A 12,558-nucleotide genomic window follows, 5' to 3' on the forward strand; every position below is an offset into this window, starting at 1 on the left:
CTATTTCAATTTTGTTCATGTGTTTTCATGTATGGATGAACTCCAATTATCGTCCATCTGTTTTCATGCAATAAAATTGGCAATTTAATTGCAAACTTGTGACTTCTTTAGAAATTTTTTTTTTCGCTAACATTAGTACTTCAAGTAGCCCTTTATTTTTTGGAGAACAAATCCTTGAGTCAAGACTTAAGAGGACTGGTAGAAATGAGAAGGCAGGCGGGGCCTAGCAATCGCCACCAGGGGATTGGCCTTGGGCATGGTCATGCCATAAACCTCACTGGTATCAATGTCTTGAGGTCTCAATCCATCAGCTGGCCTCCAATCGAAGCAATGAAACAGCCGAGCCAATGCCATTAGCACCAGCGTCACCCCCAGCGGCGCGCCGGGGCACTTCCTTTTCCCAGCACTAAAGGGCAATATCTTGAAGTCGGATCCGTGGCTTATTTCCACTCGGCTCCCATCTCCTGTTAAATGCCTCTCCGGCCTGAATTCTTCCACATCGTCCCATATCTTGGTGTTCCGTCCTAGGCCGTGCGTGTTGATGAAAACCCGTGTCTTGGCAGGGATGTGGTATCCATTGATCGTGGTGGCTCGAACTGACTCATGCGGAATGAGAAATGGACCGGCCGGGTGCATTCGAAAAGTTTCACGGACAACGCATCGTAGGTAATTTAGGTGGGCTAAATCAGATTCTGTGACCATCCGATCACGTCCGACTACGGTATCAAGCTCTTCTTGGATCTTCTCGAGGACGGTTGGATGTTTGATGACTTCTGCCATTGCCCATTCATTGGTGACAGCAGAAGTATCGGTAGCAGCAGCTATCATATCCTAAGCATTCAAAACCGTTTTGACTTAGAAATCATGTGCGTGTGTGTGTGTGTATATATATAAAGATTGTCATGGCGGTCATATAACTTGAAAGAATTTGTAGCAGGGAAACATTTGATTAATTTTCAGTGGATTGCTGATAATATTCAATTACCAAACCAGATTTGTAGAAAGAATGCCTTTACTATTTGTGCAACGTAAAAAGAGGGTGGCGATAGTAGATGTTTGTGATGGATGATCAAAGGATATTAGTACTCAACCTGAATCAGTGCTTTGATGTCCTTATCATCTAGGTGTGCTTCTCCATCTTCACCTGCCAAAGACAATAGCACGTCAACAAAGTCAATCTCTGCCTCATCTTTTACTCCTCCAGTTTGCAATTTCTTTCTATGTTCTTGAATGATCTTTGAGTGAAAATCATCCACCCTCTTTTCCACTTCCCTCATTTTCCTCTCACAACCATAAGGGTCTATCCACCTCCAAAACGGCAGATAATCTCCCAAATAAATCAAGCCCAAGAGCCAAAACAATTCGTGCGTTATGTGCATGAACTCCATTGCCTCTTGTGGTCCAGCTGATTCTTCCCCAAAATATTGCTTTCCGAGCAGCATTCTAGTCACGTTATTCATGGAAAAAGCACCCAGAACTTCCCTCAGATTTATTGGTTCTTCCTTGCGGGCCTTGCTCCAAACATCTTCAACTAGATGCTGAGCTTCATCGGCCCGATGCCTTGAAAATGACTCGAGTCTTTTTGTTGTCAGTAGATGTTCCATGCAAATCCTCCTCATTCTCTTCCATTTCGGGCCTAGCGGAGCCAATGCCACGTCTCCACAGCCATAGGCCAGGTGAACAGCTGCAAGAGTCCTCGGCCGAGAGGCGAATACATCGTCCTGATGGACAAGGATTTCGCGTATAATATCGGGATCGTTGGTGGTGATGGCATCAATGCTCCCTAGTCGAAGGTACACTAGAGGTCCGTATTTCTGACACAAAGAAGCCAAGTCCCTATGTGGTAATTGACTCAACTGAAGAAGGTTGCCGATAATCGGCCAACCGGGAGGGCCTGGTGGAAGCCTTCTAGAATTGTTTGATATTCTGAACCAAGACTGAAATACATATGCAAGAAAATGTAGGCACAGAATAATGTAAATTAAGGTGATTAGATCCATCGGTGTTCTCAGGGAAGGTACCTCAAGGGGCAATTTCCCAGAAGTTGAATAAGTACGAGTGGTACATGATGTAAGGTTTAATGAGACAAAATGAAGTTAAAAGCGTTGTTGGTTTCTACATGTTCTTTCTGCCTGATGAGGCATGTTGATATTAGGAAGATGACACAGGCGGATTAGTTAGACCATCACATTGGCATGGCCTGATCATTTCTTGGTATTTAATTGAATGACGAGGCAAATTAACGAGTTAAAAATCAAGTTTTCGTAATGTTTACTCCTAATTCGGAAGCAATAACATTTGCATGGTTCCTTAACCGCTTAGATATAGGTAGTTTTCTTGCAGGAATAAGAAGTTTGGACTGTCATACAAGTTTCTTTTCCCACGTTCACAGCGTATAGATTATAGACATGAACTCTTCTGACAGAATTACATATAGCGCACATTTTGCTTAAAAGCAGCTGGGCTTTCGCTTCCTCTTCTATCTCTGCTCACCTAAGTCGATCAACTTTTGAGGGTTCCTCAGCCAGATGCTGGGAAGAGAAGAAATCCTAAAGGGCAGCAACTGGATGGGACAGGCCAAAAAAGGAAGAAAAAACATTTCAAAGAACGATATGTAAAGTTGGGCCGATGGGATGGGAGGTCAAGAATTCAAGCACAATCTCTTTGATCATGATAAATGGACCATCTACATGTTCTATTTCGCCAGTCCAACTTAAGTAATTTTCTTTGTTACTTTGAAGCCTTTTCCAAGCATTGAAAAGTTTTGTGCTTAGTGAAAATTTAATTAAACATTTGTAAATCCAAAAATAAAATGGACATTTTGGATTTTGGACTAATCCTTGTAACATTTAGCCTGTTAACTGGTTAAGACCTCGTTTGAAATTGCGGTGATTTATAAAGAAACACTTCTGACACAAGTATTTTTAACAAAAGTACTTTTAAATTACTAAACACTGAACAATTGAAGTTACAAAAAATTAGTTATGAAACACTTTAAAAATACTTTTAATACTTAAAAGTGCTTTTTTTTTTCTTTTTTCTTTTTTAAATGCACCGCAAACTCAAACAACATGGCCTAAGACTTAAGACACCCAAGACCGACCAAGCCAAAATTCAATTAATTACTACTAGAGAGTTACACAGTTCTGAAACTTTGTTGGATCCCAAAGCAATAAGATGAAAAAAGTGGGGCCGTAAACGAATGTTGACGATCGTGTCTCCTGATCAGCACGTGCGATTGGCATTTTCGAGAATCTCAGAAAAGGGGTGACCCCTTTTTGGCCTTTTCTCCGCCACGTATAAAAACCCCAAAATATCACTTACTTTGTCAAAAAAAAAAAAAAACCATTACTGGTTGCTCATCAAAACTAGCTCTCCTTCATCAGAAACTAGAATCTCCATCTCACTTCACTGTACTGGAATTCTGGAAAGTGAACTCTACTAGACATGAACTGTCTCCAGAATCTTCTAAGGTTCCACTTCATTTCCACGCTTTCTTTCAGTTCATAATTATTTCGTAATTCCGGTCTGATCAATTCTCACTCGTTTGAGATTTTTTTTTATTTCGTTAATTTTTGGGCAGATTTTCTGCTTTGCCTTTGCAAAGCTTTAATAGAGGTCATACCGGAAAATCTTCGTGCTCAGTTAGCATCACTGTAAGATTAGTCTGCCACTAACGAAGCAAGTAGGAATATATAGAAATTTAGATTGATATATGTACAGTTGCATTCTCAGTTTGAATTTATTGCTTTCTTGTGTGCAGATGGTGCCGACAGCTCCGCAGTTTCGGCATAATATTGTGGGAAAGGTAATTTTTGAATGAGCAGATTAAAGAATTGTGCGGTTTGTTTGTTGGTGATTAAGCTCAAGTAATTGTAAACTTTTAAATGTAGATCATGTAATTTAGATTCATTCGTGTATAAATTAGAGTATGGATTTCGACGTGTATTATTGTATCCTCTTCAGTCATAGGAAGGACTGTATGTTAAATTGTAGATTCTTCTTTGCAAACGTAAAAGAAACTTTTCTTGAGCTGAAAATGTTCCTATGAATCTTGCCTTTATAGTTAACATCTGGTTTTTCACTTCTTTTTTCTGCCACTGGTGTGGATGAACGGAAGTGGCACTGGGTATTTGTTGTTTCAGCAATTACATCTAAGTTGTGTTCAGCGTACTTTTGCACCTTTTTTAAGTTCGCGAAATTTGACATGTTCATCTGCTACTTATAATTCTTAGTTGTGGTTTCAGTTTTAAGTTTTCTTTGGTGCCTCTCCATTCTATAATGTGACCTACCTTGAATTTTTATTTTTCTTAATCTTTCCAGTAAAAAAAAAAAAGAAATTTTTTGTGTCATATACTCATTACTTGGAGTAACTTTGACACGGTTTTGTGGCCTCATTAAATACTGTGCTTGATAAGCTCTATACCCTGCCCTTATTGTACTGAAATTGGGGATAATGTGCTTTAAGTTTCATTATGTACCAAGTTAAACTACCAGAAGATCGTCCCTCTCAATGAGATTTCATTTAAAGGATATGTACTAATTGAGCAAAATACCACCTTCCATGTTAAGTCCTACTAGGTGGTCAATAATGAAGAATACCTTAATGAGCAATTTATTAGCTGTGCATGTGTGAAATTACAGCTTCCTGGATACTTTAATGAACTACTTTTCTTCTTTTTCACTATTTCTTGGCTTTATGATGGGTACTTTAATGACAATAGTCTGTTACTTATTTTAAGGCTATATCTGGTTCTACATCTAGTGCTGAGATGGATGGTGCTAAAGTGGACGAGGAAAAATCTGATGTATATACCCACAACATGACCAAGGCCATGGGCGCCGGTAATCTCAGTTTTCATGTGATTTATGTGATCTGACTTTAGTAAACTGAATGGAAAACATTATATAGGAGGGTGCTTTGGAGGTGATCTGTGTTTAAAGATGATAATAGAAAAGATTTATTTGCAATTTCCTTCTTACTGTGAGAATTGTCAAAGGTTTACTGAAACTACACAAACTGGCACTTCATTGTTGTTCTGTTAGCAGTTGCATTCTTTAACAATGAAAAGACAACTATACTTTCTTTCCCAGTCTATCTGTTGTAAACTTAAGCAATGTGAGTGGCCACAGATTTTGGTCTATCCGATTCACTTTGTCAGGCTTATTTTGCCTTTCTTCCATATTATTGTTTTCTCTGGGATCAACAGTTTTGTCTTACTTTGTTAAAATGTTTATGTCAATACAGTCTTGACTTACAGACATGAACTAGGAATGAACTACAATTTCATTCGTCCAGATTTGATTGTGGGGTCATGCCTGCAGGTGATAAGGACTTCTTTGCAGCTTTTAGTTATCTCGTGTATTATTGTTTTAACTCTTGTTTCTGCTCAATAAAATTCAGTCTCCTGAAGATGTTGACAAGCTTCGCAGCATAGGGGTCAAAACGATTTTTTGTTTGCAACAAGACCCTGATCTTGAGTATCCTCAAAAGTGGTTCATATATCTAATTTGTCCTGTATCAATGAAGAGCTTAGTTATTTTCATAACACATGGGTTTATATGCTACATAAAATGTTAAATCAAATTCCAAACATCTTCTCAGTGAGATGTTCTGTTTGACGCCTTAATCAGTACACTTAAGATATTTTGGGGTCGATATTAAAGCCATTCGCGAGTATGCTAGCTCATGTGTTGACATTGAACACTTGCGAGCTCAAATAAGGTAGGTAAAGAAAAAAGGTTACAGATTGTTCTCAAAATGGTACTTTCTTGCTTGGAGGTTATTCACTTTTCTCTAGGACTTTCTAAATACTTGTTCAAGAATTTTTTTTGCTCCATGATAAGGAACTTTCAGATATTTGTTGCATTATTTTCTTAGCAAGTAGAAGAAAGATATTGTTTAATATGCAAGCAAAGTAGCTTACTAAAGCTTAGGAAGCTCACAGTATTATTTCGCCCTTCTCTGGCTGGTTATAAGAAATCTTTCATAAGGAAAAAACTTGCTTTTTTGCATTTTGGTGAACTGGCTTACTTCTATCAATTATATCTATCTATCATGTTCCATTTTCTGTCATATCAAATAGCAACTTATTGGCCAGTATGGAGAGTATATATGTGTAGAGCAGAGAGAGTCTGGCCACACATAAAAGTTTCTCTGGAGTGTGGTCTTCTGATACACTCTTTTACTCTGTCAAGTAGAAACAACAAAAGAAAAACCATTTCCATCCTGTAAATATGTTCAGGAGTTTTCACTATGTGTGGTCTAGGTTCATGGGAGGTTTTGCAAGGCTGGGCTGGGAAATTTGTCAAGTTCCTTTAAGAATTTGAACAAAACTAGATAAAGGGTGTGAAGTATATAGAAAGCACTATCTCATCCAAGATGTCTCAAAGTGAGGAGTAGTGTTAGAAGTGTATTCTAGGTATCTAGGTGTTCATACATCTTAAGAGAATATATAGTGTATAATATGCCACTTTCATGGTTTGTTACTGCAAATAGAACATTCCTACACTAGATATCATGATATAATGAATAGCAGGGATTTTGATGGGTTTGATTTACGGATGCGGCTTCCAGCAGTGGTGAGCAAATTACACAAGGCCATTAATTCTAATGGCGGTGTAACTTATATACATTGCACAGCTGGGATGGGAAGAGCTCCTGCAGTCGCTGTAAGTCTGCTTATTTAGAAAATTACGCTAGTTTGTTGTGTCAAAATGGCGTAAAATTTTGGGTGCTAAAATCCATGTTTTTGTGTCTAAATTTCATAGTGACTTTTTCAGCCTGTCATTTCTACCATATGCTAGATGATAGCGTAGAAGACTACAGCTATAGAAAATATTGCATATAGTTCTAGCTTCAGGTAAGAAGTTATTTGTCACAGGCTGGGTGGCTGCTGGCATTGTTCTAACAAATGTTTTTGCTCATATTTTGAACTTTTTGGTGTTATTATCAATCACAAACTGGTTAGATAGCCTGTAATGTTTATTGTTTCTCTTCCCTAACTCTATATACATGCTTGTAAATATGTATGTATGTATGTATGTATGTGATGTGATCTGGGATTAACTACCCAATTCCATATGCGTTTCTCTTGACAATATACATTAACTATTTGTGGCCTTGTTTTCCTGTTACCCAGTACTTCTATACAAAGTGAATGATTTGGATGTTTTGTTTTATACTCACAAAATCACCCATATAAATTGCCCCACTTTGTTGATGTGGAGTGAAAAGAAGAAGGAAAGACAAATCCAAAACAAGGACTTGAATCAAAGCCCCATACAGAAAATTAAAATGTTTAAGCCCTTGTTATTGGTGACACAAAACAACAAATCTTATTAGTCCTCTTAACTTTACCCACATATCTGGTAACAAACTTTAGGCCTTCCAAATTCTGAGAATGAAGCATGGCTGCAATTTCCTTGGTTTGGAAGCAACTTTTAGATGGTTTTGTAATCTTCTTTTCTATGTGTTGATTTCCAGAGTCTAGGCTGTGCCTTCACTTGCATTATATTGAGTTCATTTTTCTGGGGATGCAGTACTAGGTTGCTATCTCACACTATTCTTTTGTTTCCACCTTAATTCTGTGGATCCAGCTGAACTTCCATTGTAAGTGTTGCGTTTTCTGATGACATGACCACTGTTTTTCCTTTGGATGGCAGCTAGCTTACATGTTCTGGGTTCAAGGCTATAAACTTGGCGAAGCCTATCAATTGCTCATGGTATATCTTATTGTTCTATGATTAAGGAAATTCTAATGAATAATGGACCAATTCTTGTATGATATCATGATGACTTCAAAATATGGCGATATCTTGTAACAGATTTGTCCAAATGTTCATGCCATGATGGTATTTGAACTTCCTAATGGATAGGATAATTGTGCTAATTAAGAATCATTTCTCATGTATAATGTTGAATAATTTGACTTGTATTTGTGTTTATGAAATAGCGTAATTGGGATGTAAAATGGACTATAGTTTGGGCTCATCTTAGTGCTGAAATAGCCCTGTTTCTCTGTATTGGCAGAATAAACGCTCTTGCTTCCCAAAGTTGGATGCTATCAAAAGTGCAACTGCTGACCTCGTGAGTTGGATTTTTCCTTCTACACTTGTCATTCTCATGTATGGGTGCAATGTGGAATGATCATTTCTACAGTTCTATAATTTGTCACAAAATGGTTATCACATTTGTCCATTTTTTGAAAACTTCAATTTGCCAGAGTAATAGCAATGCTAGTCTTCTTCCATCTTTAGAAAGGACTGAGTGTCTAGTTAAAACATCCTGGAAGGAAGAATAAGTCTAGCAGCTAACCAATGTCCATTGAGGAGGTTTACTACTTTAATTAGTCACTTCAGTATGCCATATAGTAGTGGAGTTCATTGAATCTTATGTCTTTTCACAACAAGAAAAGCATTAGGCAAGTTGCTGTAACATGTTGGTGTTCTAACTTCGTGATATACTGCTGCTTATTGGGAGAAATCGGGGCAAGTCAGGAGTTGTGACAGAAGACTGTTGAAGTCAAAACAGAGAAATTTTATCACTTTGCCAGAACAATATCTGAAACATGGGATGAATATACTTTTAAGAGTTGCTTATTGAATCTTACATCCATCCTAGTAGATAGATCGCAAAATTTCTAGTCACTTCTTATTTTCTTGACGCATTATATTCCTGTTTAAAGCTTACAGGCTTCAAAAAGAAGCTTGTCACACTGAGGTGGTATAGTAGCAATTGTTCCACAGTGGAAATCTCTGGACTTGATATTGGATGGGGTCAGGTAATGATTAAATCTTCATATTGTTATCATTGTCTCCTGGAAATGTTGTTGCACCAGAACTCTCTCCTTTTACATGGACTTAAGTGAAGGATGTTTAAGATGAATATATGTCTAGACTTGGATTCCGAGCATTGTCAGACTTCTGAAATACAAGATATTGAATTTTTGTTTTGCCTGAAACTTGTGGTAACTGTGCTGTTTCAGTATTAATATTTTGTGAATATCTCTCTCTCTCAAAAAAGGCAAAAAAAAAAAAAAAATTTTTTTTAGTTATATCATGTTGCAAGCTGTTCCATTTCTTTGTATTGATCTTTTAACCGGAAATGCAACTTTGAGCTTGGATGATCTTGTCCCTTGACCTGAACCAGAGACTCAGAGTGCTAAAATCCTGAGTACTTAGAACTTTTATCACGTGCTTCTTGGCATTCGGGAATCCTAGTTCACATACACAACTTAATGTATGAAGCTTCAATTCACTGCAGAGAATGCCATTGAATTTTGACGAGGAACAAGGTTCATGGATACTGCAGAGGGAATTACCAGTAAGTGGATAGCATTTATCTATCTCGAGTTCTATATTGATTTGCCATACTTGGGAATGTGGTTTTTAGCTGTGAAAGGAATGTAAAAGCACATCTAAACTGTAAAGGGATCAGGTCTCTAATTCTGTCCTCTTGCAGGAAGGACGTTATGAGTACAAATACATTGTTGATGGTGAATGGATGTGCAATAAGTACGAACTTGTTACTTCTCCCAACAAAGATGGCCACGTGAACAATTATATCAGAGTATGGCCTACAACTATCTCTGAACAATTTGTTCATAAATAGGCACGCATTGAGTGTTTGTGATTTTATGCACTCAACAGTCAGCAATCGGCATAGATAATAAAGATTTTGTAACGATTTGACTTGTGTGGGGAGTCCAGATTGTTTGAGTAATCGTAGTATAAATGTTATGAGAACTTAGTTGGGGCTTCCTGCGCTCCCTATGCCATTGGAAGAAATGGAGTTTGTGACCTCATAAAGGTAGATAGGAAAAGTAATTGAGAACCTTAAGAATTGAATAGAGTTTGATATAAGCATTAAGAATCAGATCAAACTCATAATTTGCCGACTCAATCTGAGCCTCGGCGGGGATTCACTGAAGGTGCTCTCTCCCTTTTTATCCAGCAGGCTCGTTTCGACGTGAATATTAGGGGTACTGACCGCATTTTGACTGCCCAGCTTTTGTGCAATGATTATTTTTGTAACTATTTTAGTGTTTAGTGGATGATGATACGCTTATGACCAAGACTCCAGCAGAATGAGTGTTTCAATTTTTGAAGGGACTGAAAATTCTTCGATCCTGGAATTCTTTCATGGTCTAGTTAATCTTCTGTAGCCTCTCATTTACGACTCTTCTTTCTGCTCTTCATTTGTGCAGGTTGCAGACAGTAACCCCAATAGCATTAGTTCGAGAATAAGAAAAAGGTTAAGCGGTGAAGACCCCAACCTCACGAAGAACGAAAGAACCATAATTAGACAATTTCTTGAGGCCTGCCCCGATGAGGAGTGACTTGTACCTGCCAACACATTTCCTACTTATGTAAGTGTACCGTATTCATTATTGCATAAAACATGGCAATTATGTAACGAGCCTCAGTCTTCTATAGGGACAAATAGGGGGTCGAGTGGGGGATAGGATGTCGGTGAAGAAGGGTAGGGGAATTTACTTAAACAGGCACTTTGCCTTGTTGTCGGTGACGTTGATGGAGCTAAAAGTGGAAATATCCACTCACCGACAAGACTGGGCCAATCGAATGTAATCCATTTCTTAAAGTTCCGTGGGTCTTTGTGCCAATCGAATGTAATCTATGTCCTAAAGCTCCACCGTCTCCGCGTAGTTTCAAGTTCTTCCAACTTCCACTCAGCTTCCCATTTTGTTCCTAAAGTCAAACGGATTAGAGGATTGACTGCTCTGTATTTTCACAGTGAATTGTATCGTAATCGTAACGGTCAGATATTTTCCAAGTACATATCTTGGCTGAAGGTCCTGGTTATGGAACTGTTCTCGAGTCTTGTATTTGTTGCATTAGCTGTTTTATAGTTTGTCCACAATAGCAAAAGGTCATGTTGATGAAATGCTCTTCGGAATAATAGAATGGTGATTTTTAAGATTTTCAAACGCAATGTAAATACGTGTTTCTTGAGATAATTGCAGTTGAAATATGCAAAGTTCTATAGAATGATGAAAGAAAAATATGCTCGTGCTCATCTCAATAATGTTGTCATCAGCTTATTCACCAAAAGGGAATCTGTGTATACTGCTGTCACAGTCTGGACAGACTAGGCAATTTTTGGAGTTCTATCGTTCATATTATGACCAAATTAGCTGTTGGATTTCTACATGGGACTTTGTGAGAAGTATTGTTCAATTTTTTAAGAAACCAAATCAATATATGAATGATTGACAAGAAATGAAGTTTTTGTTTCATCGCAGCCTACATGGTGATCATCATAGTGGCGAGTCCATTAATAGAACATTATTATTAGTGCTTCTTTAAAATCTATAATAATTTCTTGTTCTTTTGTATTAAGTACTGAATATTGAAGTCGATAACGTGTAAAACACTCGGCTGTGCCTATACACGTTTTGGATATCATACATGCACATGTAGAATCAATAGCGTTTTAATTCTTCGTCACCATTAATATCATAATATGTGAGCCCCATGCGTCTCGCTCTCTTTTCCTTGCAGCATAAATTGTCATGTCTTTTTTTTTTTTGGGTGTGTCAATAATTTCATATGCATTTATGGCACAATTATTATGCTGAGGGGAATAAAAGGATCGTTTGCATTTAATTTGATGTTGAGGGATTGTTATCCACTGCACTGTCTTCATCATTTTGCAAACTAAAGGAGTAATGACCATAGTTTTAAGCTATTTTGCTACCAGGTTGTTGCCGGTCACTCTCCATACCTTAAGAAATGTAATTGATTTTTCATTTTTTGGACCAAATATAGCCTGACCGGCCCTCGTGCTCCTTGGATGGGACAGACATCCCTTTCCTTCCCTATTTTTATCAATTTGACAAAAGAAATAGTACCGAAACGCAATTTGTAGCTTGAATAATTTCAATGACTCAAATGGCCCCCCAACGCTGAAAGAAACGAGGCCATACCGCTTCGCATCTCAATAATCATTATTGTAACTCAGTAACGAACACTCCTATTCTCGTATGCTGATCAAATCAACTGATTAAGCGCACCCATTCAATCACAATTAAGGCGATTTTGCCCTTAAAAAACTAAAATTACGTGAATCCAAGAAAAGAAAATATCATTTTGTTATATTGTTTACGAGAATTATACGATTTAGAGTTTGAAAATATCATGAAATTGATCATTGGAAACAAAACATTAAGCTAAGTTAATCTGAAAAATTGATCATTGGTGGACATAGCTAGACATGAAAAGAAAACCCCGGACCAAAAGAAAAAAAAAAAAGGAAGGAAAACTACTAGTTATATTGTAGGGATAATTTTAGAAACCTTCCCTGAGATTTTTGACATTTTCACTACTATCCTCTAAGGTTTTAAAAATACCACTAACCTCCTTTAAACTAATTATCTTATATCAAATTAGCCCAATTCAAAAAAAAAAAAACAACAATAAAAAAAAGTTTTCAAGAGTAAGATTGCATATCAAAAGTACCCCTCAACATATAACTAGTTGGTTGACTTATAATCAAAAGCGAATATTAGTTAAAATAGAAGATAAAGACTAAAAGTA

General features: G+C 37.4%; 2 protein-coding genes across 3 annotated transcripts; one reads left to right on the forward strand and one right to left on the reverse strand.

Moving 5' to 3' along the window:
- Positions 1 to 186: 186 nt before the first annotated feature.
- On the reverse strand, positions 187 to 2,135 carry LOC113723845 (cytochrome P450 703A2-like). The gene is made up of 2 exons (XM_027246813.2): positions 1,092 to 2,135; positions 187 to 831 (listed from the first exon to the last, which is right to left on the reverse strand). Exons 1-2 carry the CDS (start codon positions 1,998 to 2,000, stop codon positions 187 to 189), a joined length of 1,554 nt encoding a protein of 517 aa, XP_027102614.1. The 5' UTR covers positions 2,001 to 2,135.
- A 1,201-nt stretch (positions 2,136 to 3,336) lies between these two features.
- LOC113725740 (phosphoglucan phosphatase DSP4, amyloplastic-like) lies at positions 3,337 to 10,856 on the forward strand. 2 transcript variants are annotated; one of them, XM_027249077.2, is made up of 14 exons: positions 3,337 to 3,473; positions 3,584 to 3,656; positions 3,764 to 3,808; positions 4,743 to 4,845; positions 5,249 to 5,325; positions 5,405 to 5,481; positions 5,645 to 5,725; positions 6,540 to 6,672; positions 7,666 to 7,725; positions 8,033 to 8,089; positions 8,688 to 8,783; positions 9,266 to 9,325; positions 9,464 to 9,571; positions 10,209 to 10,856. In XM_027249077.2, exons 1-14 carry the CDS (start codon positions 3,448 to 3,450, stop codon positions 10,338 to 10,340), a joined length of 1,128 nt encoding a protein of 375 aa, XP_027104878.1. In that variant the 5' UTR covers positions 3,337 to 3,447; the 3' UTR covers positions 10,341 to 10,856. The 2 variants fall into 2 exon arrangements, with proteins under 2 accessions (XP_027104878.1, XP_027104879.1); XM_027249078.2 differs by lacking the exon at positions 3,584 to 3,656 and having other exon boundaries at positions 3,345 to 3,473.
- The last annotated feature ends 1,702 nt before the right edge of the window (positions 10,857 to 12,558 follow it).

This window comes from Coffea arabica, chromosome 2c (genome assembly GCF_036785885.1).
Source record: "Coffea arabica cultivar ET-39 chromosome 2c, Coffea Arabica ET-39 HiFi, whole genome shotgun sequence".
Classification (NCBI taxonomy): Eukaryota; Viridiplantae; Streptophyta; class Magnoliopsida; order Gentianales; family Rubiaceae; genus Coffea; species Coffea arabica.

Excerpts from the sequence above, each read along its gene's own strand:
- LOC113723845 (XM_027246813.2), bottom strand. The coding sequence starts at position 2,000 with ATGGATCTAATCACCTTAATTTACATTATTCTGTGCCTACATTTTCTT. Across the intron at positions 832-1,091 it reads ACATCAAAGCACTGATTCAG|GATATGATAGCTGCTGCTAC; the intron begins GTTGAGTACTAA and ends TTGAATGCTTAG.
- LOC113725740 (XM_027249077.2), top strand. The coding sequence starts at position 3,448 with ATGAACTGTCTCCAGAATCTTCTAAG. Across the intron at positions 5,482-5,644 it reads CAACAAGACCCTGATCTTGA|ATATTTTGGGGTCGATATTA; the intron begins GTATCCTCAAAA and ends AGTACACTTAAG. Across the intron at positions 7,726-8,032 it reads AAGCCTATCAATTGCTCATG|AATAAACGCTCTTGCTTCCC; the intron begins GTATATCTTATT and ends CTGTATTGGCAG.